We start from the raw sequence: 10,650 nt of genomic DNA, 5'->3' as shown, positions 1-10,650 counted from the left end.
TCAGTTCCATAGAGGATTAACAAAGTTTATGAAGCAGTTAGAACATGGAAGTTTGCACTTTGCATTTATTATTCAATAAAAGAACAAAATACAATGATGTGTACAGTTTATCATTACATCTATCTTAGCTGTGGAGACTCAAGAAGCCTTTTGTATGTATATACTGACTTCAAGCTGGAAGCCAGTATATACATACAAAAGACTTCTTGAGTAAAAAGGCTACATTTATCTTTGCCTTTCTTGATTTGCTCAGCAACATGTACAAGCAGAATGTCTCCTAATATGTTAAAGTACACGAAAATGCTACATTTCAGATAATGTTACAATATGTTGGTGGCTACTACTTAAAATAATACTTAGTAACTTTTTGACCTTCAACCATGAAAAAATATGTACCATCAATGCTGGTTATCTTCACTTCGAATACAGGAAATGTTCACCTCTTTTTCTCTTGGGCTCTTGACCAGAAACCATGATGGAAAATGCATTATGACAACATCTGAGGGACATAACTAAGTTGACTATCCCTCTGGCGAACCATTTGAATATACTGTAGCTTGAAATTGCACATCCATAAGTTCCTGGTTCCACATATACAGGACAGGGCAAGTTTGAATTCTCGCTACAACCTCAAAGTTGAGTAATGGGTAATTATGTCAAATTGATCATTACAGATGGTACAAGCATTATCTCAAAGATGGAACATTTCTTAAATGCTCACTGCACTTTCTATTCCCTAAATAATGTGTATGTTATGATTGATGACAATGGCATAAGGAGCAAATATTCTCTTGACTTGCATATGTAGATTGTAAAATATTTTACATTTCATCTTTCCCTAGAAACTGCAGCATAGCAAAAGATACAACAAATTGGGAAACTATCATGTGTGTATCTCACATAGTCAAGTACAAATACTGTAGTACACTTGTGTGCCTCACTTGTTCAAGTTAGGGCAAACCAGAAACACAGTTCAGAAGTATGATGAAAAGTATTTTGCTGTAGTGTGTACATGTACATTTAGTTCTGATCTACTCTGATGTCCTCAGGTAAGTCCAGGGGGCTCCTGGGCCTGGCTGAAGGCCTCATAAACATTGGCTGCAAAATCCTTCACACACTCCATCAGCAATAGTTCCTGAGGAGAAGGGAGACTTTGTGTTATTTCTCACAGACATCTGTATTGTATAGCTTTGACAGAACATACCGGCATGGTGGGCATTCAACAGTGCTAGTCGGTGACTGGTTGTAGTACCTGTTGCACAAAACCTGGCAAGTCTAGTCTTTGTGTAAAGCTATCTATTGAGGATACTCCTACTGTCCTATCTGTTCTACAGTATGTTTCTAGGAAAATCACAGGTGGAAGCACTACACACCTCAGTGAAGATTAGATGTCCAGGTAATAAGATATGCCAAAAAACTGTCCTAAAAGGTAGTGGATGCCACCTCAAACATCTCACCATTTCCAAAATCATATCCAGTTACTTGAGTAACTGTGCTTTGGCAATACCCACCTGTACATATTTGTTGGGAGAGTCACTACAGATCTGGTGGATCTGTCCATTCATCACTGGGATGACCTTGGCCATGGGGAGGGTCACCTTGGGAACCCTGCAACAATGTCATTGTTAACGTGTGTCACATTCTCCATCATAGTGTGATTTGAAATCTTTTATAACAGGGAAGTAATTTCTGAATTTGAAAGTTAAGATCACTATTTTTTTCCTTGGACATTCAAACTGGAGTCTTCTATCTATACGTACCCCAAGTCCCCATCTGCAGCCACAGCATTGCCCTCTGCGCTGAAGAACACACCCACTTCATCACACAGCCGGGTGAAGCTGGCCTCCAGACACGTGGACAGCACTGTTTGGAAGTCAACACTGGAACAAAAGTATCGGTACATCCTCAGACTTATCCAAAAGAAAAAAAAGCAACTTGAGATTGTCTAACTTTAAGATGATCTTGTCCTTACAGTTTCAGCCAAACTAGTAGCTTGACATCTATTTTCCCTTTGTCAAACAAAAAGTGTCAAAGCAATACTTTTCAAACTAGTCATCTTTTTGAAGAGATCAGAAATTATATAAACCATGGCTTCTGTTTATTTATCTCAAACACCCACCTCTCGATCATGTCTCTGGTCTCTGACAGCAGCTTCTGTAGGACCTGGTCATCCTGAGACAGGCTGGAGGCCTGGACAAACAAATCAGGACAAGGAGATGACAAGACATCCATCATTTGTGGGAGACTGGAGGAGACATTCAGCATTTGTGAGAGGCTCTTGAGTTATGTAAGGAGACAAACAGGTTTCTATATCGACTAAGTTACATATAGCGGCGAGAAGCAGAACTCCAGTCAGAAGCTCTGAGGAAGGTGTCTGATAGACACTGAAACGTAAGCAAGGCTTAAGGTAGGAGGTGCTTTAGCTCCATAAGCAAACGAGTATGTGGCTAGTCTTCCTGGAGTTAGACATACATCATACAAATTAACTACATTAAAATTGAAACATTGGTTGTGTAAAAGAAAACCCCTATATCACCTGGTCAAGTTTCTCCTCTTCCTCCTCAGGCAGCATGTACTTGGTGAGCCCGGTGGTGCTGGCTGACCGGCCGGTGATGTCCAGCCCGTCCTCGGGTGCCCGCTCCACCTCCCTGCGCACCTTCCACACCGCCTGGTGCAGGTCCTCCAGGGACAGTTCCTGCCTCAGGGACAAGCTGTAATTCAAACATGCTAGGTGGGTGTCCTGGATTCAATTTCATTTCAATTTTGAAGCTTCAAATAAGTTGACATTTTTTGACAGCTGTTACTTTTATGTTAGCTATAGGGGTTGGCAGAGAAAGAGGTGGGAAGACAATATAAAAGAGTGGAGTCTAGCTGAAGCCATATGAGCAGTGGAGGACAGAGTTAAATGGAGGAGGATAGTGGACCAAGTCATGGTGCCCCAACGACCCTCAACGAGGTCAAGGGATAGGTGCATTGTTTGTTTCAGAAATCAGATGAAATATAGTGAAAAGGATACTGAAAACCATACCTTCCGATCACTTCTTGTACTGCTTGTCTTGTATCACGGATCAACAAAGTCAAGCCTGGACACAAGGTCTGAATGTTAATACTTTGATACAACAAGGTGGGAATAACATTCATTCACAAAATGAAAGGATTTAATCAACTATTTTACAGTCTTTAAGTGTGAAACAATATGAGGCTCACCATCTCCCAGCAGGTACTGGATACTAGCCAGATATCTCTCCTGGATCTCACGAGGGGCCTGGACAACTTCTTTACTCTGTTTCACAAATACATGATCAGTTTCAGACTTAGTATCAACTTTTATCGCACTAATGTAGCCCTTTTGGCTACCAATTCTATATTGGTTATGGGTTAGGCAGCAGGCAGAAGCTTAAAAAAAAACAAGAAGACAAGAAAGACTTGTTACATGTAGTAGAAAAGTACTGTATTTAAGATCTACAACTTGTATTACAACAGATTGATTATTAAAATAGATACTCACTGCTCCATTCAGGTTAAGCAGACTATCCAGGTACATGTAACCTCCGATGATGTTCAGCTGTACCCTCAACAGTACCACCAGGATACAGGTACCATACAGGGCTACCAGCACTCTGGTGAAACCTGGCCACAGACACATAGGATTTCATTACCCACTTTCCTAAACTGCTAGTTGAGTAGAAAGTGGATAAAATACTAGTAACCTAACATTGTTTTATTATTCTTACTATGGAGTAGGCAAATTAGGGCTGACAATAACTTTCTAGATTAGTTTGACTTCTCTGATAACAATTAAGGATTGTGATACTCACTGTCTATTTTGAGGTCTTCCCACAGTTCAACTTTGTTTGGAGGTCTATGATGATGCAAAAAAGAACAAATAGGTAAATAACATCAGAAGAAGATAAAGAAGACCACAGATATGTAAGACGTAGCACCATTTGGGCAGATCCGATGCGAGAGTTGATTTTAATGCCCTCCATGTACAAGGTACATATGAAAAACCTCATCCTTTACAGGGTGTCTCACATTTTGGTCCAAGATTAGTGACCAACCTTTAGAATCAAGCAGACTGTTAAGAATGTTTGAAGGCAAAAACGTACTTGGACTTGAGCTTAGCGACCAGTTCCTCTGTGTTTATCCTCTGCATGAGAGTTTCCCTCAGGCTGGGAATCATGGACAACACCGTCATGTTACATGTCCGCTGGTTGTTGTCGAAGTGATGCTTTTTCCTGCAATGTCAAGATTAAACATCAAAGTCTACAAAAGAGAATTAGACCATTCACAAGGTGTGAAACCACAACAGTGTTACATGAACATTGTAGAATAAGTCACTGGTAGCCATATGCAAATAAACCTATAGCTACAATATTTGTACCATTACTCATGACAAGACATTCAGATCAGAACAGGCTGATTAGAATTACTGCAGATTACCATAGATATTTACCTGGCATTCTCCAATTGTTCTGCCATCTCTTTTTCTTGGAGTTCTCTCAGCTTGGTCTCTGCATACTTCCCGAGAAAAACAGCACCTTGACGGAAGAAACACACCAAAAGTTCTGCTGAGTCACACACTCTCTTAATCAGTGAACCAGAAAATGGACTCTGAAGTGGAGTTTCTAAGCACCCATTGTTGGACCTGATGTTTATATAGCATAGGCTTTATGGAAAAGGCCCTCTCTCCTTGCACAATGATGGGAAGTGCATGTGGGCTTTTTTCAACGCTTATCTGGATACCAGGGGCCTTTACTCACCTCCAACAACCACTCCGGCAAAGATGAACTTCTTCTTGTGGCGTTTGATGAAGTCCCACACAGCCCCCAGCATCTCTGCTATCACTTGGAAGCCTCACTCAGCTCAAAAGAGTTTGGTCCACCTTTAAATTTCCTGAAGTTGAGATTTGGCGTTATACCGCAACGAAAGGGAATCACACGTGATAAATAGATACTCAACTTCTTGACTTATTTTTGAACGATGCAAAATATCTCAGTTCTTCCCTAATTCAACGATTAAGGACAAAGCTTGTGGTGTTTGCACATAGTACACACATTTACCGCCATGCTGTTTTCCTCGTCAGCGGATGGGGTCAAAAGTCAATAACCTGGAGGGCATAACTGGACTATTCCACTGATTTCATATGGTATTTGTACATTAACCAATGGTCAAAATGCTCATATTTGTATAAAGTATATAGGTTATCAAACAAAATTCATCATTTTATATGAGGACATGCTAACGATGAATAAAAATTTACTAACAGTATTAAAGAAAGTTTTGCTTCTTACCCGAAAATAGTAGTATCTTCCATGCCAGGAGAAACAGCCAAAATGGCGGACGACAGTTTCTACTTGGAGTTGTCGCGTTCACCCATCCGTTTTGACCCTGTTTCAAACGTCAACAACGTCTTCTTCGATGAGAACAACAGGCAAGTCTTCGCCGTGCGCTCTGGTGGAGCGACGGGCGTCGTGGTTAAAGGACCGGACGCGAAAACCTCCATCAACTTCCGGATGGAAGACAAGGGGAGTGTCATCTCCATCAAGTTCTCCTACGACTTGAAGATCCTGGCCATCCAGCGCTGCTACAAAACCGTGGAGTTCATGAACTTCGGACAGGCGGTAGACCCGGTAGAGTACTCTCAGAGCTGCAAAGGGAAGACGACCAAGATTATAGGATTCAACTGGGTGGCCATCAATGAAGTTGTGTTTATCACAGACCACGGGTTGGAGTACTACCAGGTCATTCCTGAGAAGAAGACCCTGAAGTCCATCAAGACGTACAACGTGAGTGTGAACTGGTTCGTGTACCTGCCGGAGAGCGCCCTGCTGTTGCTGTCCTCCTCCACGCTAGGGAACGTGCTGCACCCTTACCTGTTCAGGGCAGGGCAGGTGAGAGAACTTTCAATTGTTATTTAATTGTTGTTCAATTGTTGGGCCGTTTCTATTGTGAGTTGTATTGTGAATGAATGCTGTGTCTTTCTTTGAACACTTGTTAACAGTAATTCATATTTTCAAAAATCGATTCTTTTTCTCAGGTATTCAAGCTCCCCAAGTTTGAGGTGGACCTGCCAGTCGTACCCAAACCTCCAAAGCTCTGCTTGCTGGAAAGGGATGTCACCATGGCTCAAATATATGGGCAGGTAATCTTTCTAACTCAATCTTACCTGTGACCATATTACACTTTATCTTTTTTGGAAGTCTCAGCAATCTTTGTGTTTGGGAATTATAGCAATGATTGTACTTACATGAACTTACCTGAATTGCAGAGGAGCAAGTGGTTAGCCCTTTGTAGCTCCTATGTCCATCATGGTCCTTGTGCTAAACTGAATGCCAGGAAGAAATTCTTCAGTGTGAAAGTAATCCAGGTATGGAACAAGTTGCCATCAGAGACTGTAAATCAGTCGACCACCATCGGATTTAAGAACAGCATTGATGAATACATAAGGACCACGATGGACATATGTATTCATCAATGCTGTTCTTAAATCCAATGGTGGTCGACTGATTTACAGTCTCTGATGGCAACTTGTTCCATACCTGGATTACTTTCACACTGAAGAATTTCTTCCTGGCATTCAGTTTAGCACACAGCATCTGCAATTTGTGGTGGTGCCCCCTAGTGTCATTGGGATTGCTTGCTGGTATGAGCTGTCCTAGTCATTTGTACTAGTGACTGAATAATGTGTTCTTCACTCATTTTCTGCATTACTATATCTGTCATCAGGTGTACATCATTGTCCTGCGCCACCAGCCCCGAGGACCGGGCCATGCCAGTGCGGAGGTGGTTCTGTACCAGCTGCAGAAGGAGAGCCCTGCTAAGAAGACTAACGTGCTGAGGCTGGACATGAGTGGCCGCTTCGCCGTCAACATTGTGGACAACCTGATTGTGGTGCATCATCAGGCATCCAAGACCTCCATGATTTTTGACATCAAATTACAAGTGAGATTCCTACTTTTCATATTTTTCCTAATATTGGAGTAAAGATGTAAAAGAGCTTACTGGTATACTTTTATCATTTATGTACATGTATGTAATTTGATGTTGATTGACATTTCGTGCTTGTGTGTACGTCTTGCAGGGTGAAACAGAGTCAGATGGCTATGTTACCTACCACCATCCGGTCCTGTCTCCATTGCCGATCAAACCGTTTAAACTCAGGGTAGCAGGTGAGTCAAACTCCAGTGGCACAGACATTTGTAAGTCTTCTGATTTTCATGTGAGACATGACAGGATTCAACTCAATTTCAGAAGGTGGCAATATCAGTTAAAGCAATGGAGTATACCAACTTTCTCACCTCAGGGGTGCCCACTGTTGCTGGTCCAGAGGTGAAGGAGATCAACTGTGAGCTGTACTCCCCTAACTGGATAGTGTTCCAGCCCAGCATCATTATCGATGCCAAGCTGGGGTGTCTGTGGACTGTGTGTCTGAAACTGGAGCCACTGGTCACCATGATTCCTGACAAGTGTCGTCTCATGGACTTCTTACTGCTGCGAAGGTCACTATCTACTTCATAATACCTGTATATACATGATCCATACTTTTTATCAGTAATAGATGGAATATTGTTTGAGACTTCAATGAAACCACCCTTCCAAAAGAGTGGAAGCCCTGTCCATTGGTTAGAAAAAGTAAAAAAGTAACATTACATTAACTACTAGAACTTTTCGATGTTTCACAAGTAGAACTGAAAACACACAGAACTAGAAAATCATGTTATGGCCAAGCCAGTGGGTTATGTTAACCATAACTCAGTTAAGATACCATTCTTTATAACAAGGAAATGTAACAAAACATGTCTATTCTTCCCCAGGGACTGTAAGATGGTGATCCTGTCTGTATGTAAGCAGATGCTGACTCCTGGCAGACAGTGTAACCTGCCAACAATTGCCAGTATCTTTGACAAGCTCAACAGGGTAGGACATAGAGTATAAACAGTGTATTGTGGCATAAAACATCAATTTAAATGAATATGAATTAGTGAATGAGAAAATTTTATATAGGATTGATGCTAGATAATTTCTTTAATTTTTCACCCAAGGATTAGGTTGGTACCATCCATGGTCCACCTAAATACAAAAGACAGATCCAGTCTCTAAGTGCAAGTATTTTTCAGTCTACAAGTATTGAGAGAACTGTTGTTTCTCCTGAAGGTGTACAGATCATACTTGGAGGAGGAGACAGCCTATGCCCAGGCTGTGGAGATAGCCCAGGCCAGAGGTACAGGGACACCCAAACGCCCACAGAGGTCCCAGGCTGTTATCGACCAGTCAGACATGTACACACATGTGCTGTCTATCTTTGTGGATAACAAGGTAACTTCACAGAGCTTCAATTTTGTGCTTTGTAAACTTACAAATGACTGTTTCAACTGTCAAGATCATAAGTAGGCAATGAGTTTTATCTAATTTGCACATCTTGATAAATAAAGATCAAAGTGAATTTGACGAGGTATGTACCATTGACATGAAGAAAGGATCAAGGCTCAAAGTTATCAATTTGTTTGCTCTGACTTGTATGTATTCCCTGCAGGAGATCAAGTACAAGTTCATGGTTGCAGTGCTGGTGGAGTATATCCGGTCCTTGAGCCAGTTCCAGATCCCAGTCCAACACTACCTGTATGAGCTGGTCATCAACACCCTGGTGCAGAATAACTGCTTCTACCAGCTCCACCAGTTCCTACAGGTGAAATGCTTCATAGATTGGAAGGGACAGTTTTGTTGTCCTGAACACCTGGAGTGAAATCCACTGTCTTGAAATTACCTTGAGGGATGTTATAGAATATTTTGAAATTGAATTGTACTTGCACTTAAAAATGTTAACTGTATAATGTATATACATGGCATTGAGGTACTTATGAAAACAACTGCTGATGCTATACATCTATACATGCTATACACTATGTGGTTTAGCCTGGGTGCCATCCTCCATAGTTTCCGCCCTCTCCCTAATGTCGCTGGTCCATGGTGCCCTGCAACATAAGGGAGCGGGCAGAAACTACAGAGGATGGCACCCAGGCTATATGTGGTTACTCCTTTTGCTTTCAATATTCACAATCCTATAATGTTTATCGTAAAAATGAAACCCCCAGATTTTTTCAGGCTATTTTATGCGAAATAGTTCCTTTTCACACAAGTGTTTCTTGCTCCAACAGTACCATGTTCTGAGTGACTCCAAGCCCATCGCCTGCCTGATGCTGTCCCTGGAGAGTGTGTACCCTCCTGCTCATCAGCTGGCTCTGGACATGCTCAAACGTCTCTCCACAGCCAACGAGGAGATCATTGAGGTCAGTATTGTAGAAGCATTTTCTACCATACTGATTCATGTATTTCTGTTAGTTGCTGAGCCAGATCAGGAGCGTTCCCACTGGGGTACAGTTGACTGGATTGAAGCCAGTTGCCAATCTATTTGGCTTGATCATGATCTGAACAATTTTATCCTTGTGGGAGTAGAAGTAAAAGTGTTAGCAGGCATTATAGTTAAAAACTGCTGATACTGTCTAAGGTTTGAATGGCTGAAATGTATGTAGTAATGATATTCTTTTTCCTTCAATTCCACCCAGGTTTTGTTGTCCAAGCACCAACTCCTCACAGCCCTGCGATTCATCCGCAGTGTAGGTATTGTAGACACAGTGTCGGCACGCAAGTTTCTGGAGGCAGCCCACGCCACAGAGGACAACATGCTGTTCTACACAGTCTTCAAATTCTTCGAGCAGAGAAATCTCAGATTGAGGGCGAACCCTCGCTTTGCTCCTGGAGAGCACTGTGAACAATACATCAGCCAGTTTGTGACAACATTTGGAGAGGATGCACTCACTCCTGTTGTTCAGTGATCCAATGTTTTACTACAGCTTATGTGCAATCTGTTTCTATGTAAAACAGGCAGTGTAAACCGGAGAAGTAGACTGGTGACACTTTCATTAAGTTACATAAACTGTTGCTGTCTTAAACCCAAGAGTTACAGTTCAGTACTTTATTATTGCTGAAAGACATTATGAAGGATAATTAAGTTGTGAATGCTGTACAAATATATACATGTATATGGAATAATTTAGCTGTGGGGAAAATATAGTGCAATCCTATGTGCTATGGTATTTATCTCTTTTATCTTGGTGATTGTTTGAAGGCTGACCTCATTCTGTGCCCATCTTGCAATTTCATTATATTTGCATACTGTACACTAAAAGCAGGATGACATGTGAATTAGTTTGGCTGAATAGGTCAGCTGACTTGCTTCCATTAATCTTTTATTTGTTTGACCAATTACCATGTTTTGAAATTCATCCCAAAAATTTAAGAAGACTATGACCTTAAAACAGAGATAACCAAAAATTGGCTTCTCCCTTTAGTCTACTAGGCCCAAGAGATGATGAAAATGAACAGGTTTGCCATTACTGTACCCAACCCTCCAAAAGTGTCATTAGCCATCTTCTTAAAATGAATATTATTATAGACCACACAGAGGTCACTCTGGATTTCTGACTACTAGTATGAGAAAGATGTTGTGTCAATCAAATAAATCTATGTTTTAATGACATGGTGAATGATACCAATTCAGAGAGAGAATGGTACATATTAGACATAACTTATGTATTTAAAATAAAATTGAACTGCATTGTTGTGTGCTTAATTGCCTCCGTAGTTTTT

The 10,650-nt window shown here is 41.3% G+C and overlaps 2 protein-coding genes across 2 annotated transcripts; one reads left to right on the top strand and one right to left on the bottom strand.

The window, feature by feature from the left end:
• Positions 1-45: 45 nt before the first annotated feature.
• Positions 46-5,108, bottom strand: LOC109480972 (peroxisomal biogenesis factor 3-like). Its single transcript, XM_019783438.1, has 12 exons — positions 4,764-5,108; positions 4,457-4,541; positions 4,110-4,238; positions 3,819-3,862; positions 3,509-3,630; positions 3,208-3,283; positions 3,029-3,083; positions 2,537-2,711; positions 2,120-2,190; positions 1,761-1,880; positions 1,512-1,608; positions 46-1,135 (listed from the first exon to the last, which is right to left on the bottom strand). Exons 1-12 carry the CDS (start codon positions 4,834-4,836, stop codon positions 1,046-1,048), a joined length of 1,137 nt encoding a protein of 378 aa, XP_019638997.1. The 5' UTR covers positions 4,837-5,108; the 3' UTR covers positions 46-1,045.
• A 194-nt stretch (positions 5,109-5,302) lies between these two features.
• On the top strand, positions 5,303-10,049 carry LOC109481014 (uncharacterized protein C18orf8-like). The gene is made up of 10 exons (XM_019783493.1): positions 5,303-5,894; positions 6,041-6,145; positions 6,730-6,945; positions 7,085-7,172; positions 7,307-7,502; positions 7,818-7,920; positions 8,158-8,319; positions 8,537-8,689; positions 9,159-9,290; positions 9,567-10,049. Exons 1-10 carry the CDS (start codon positions 5,316-5,318, stop codon positions 9,834-9,836), a joined length of 2,004 nt encoding a protein of 667 aa, XP_019639052.1. The 5' UTR covers positions 5,303-5,315; the 3' UTR covers positions 9,837-10,049.
• The last annotated feature ends 601 nt before the right edge of the window (positions 10,050-10,650 follow it).

Source organism: Branchiostoma belcheri, unplaced genomic scaffold, assembly GCF_001625305.1.
Source record: "Branchiostoma belcheri isolate BF01 breed outbred unplaced genomic scaffold, Haploidv18h27 scaffold53, whole genome shotgun sequence".
Lineage (NCBI taxonomy): Eukaryota > Metazoa > Chordata > Leptocardii > Amphioxiformes > Branchiostomatidae > Branchiostoma > Branchiostoma belcheri.
The sequence above is the reverse complement of the archived record's forward strand: the minus strand, read 5'-3'. Positions and strand labels throughout refer to the sequence as shown.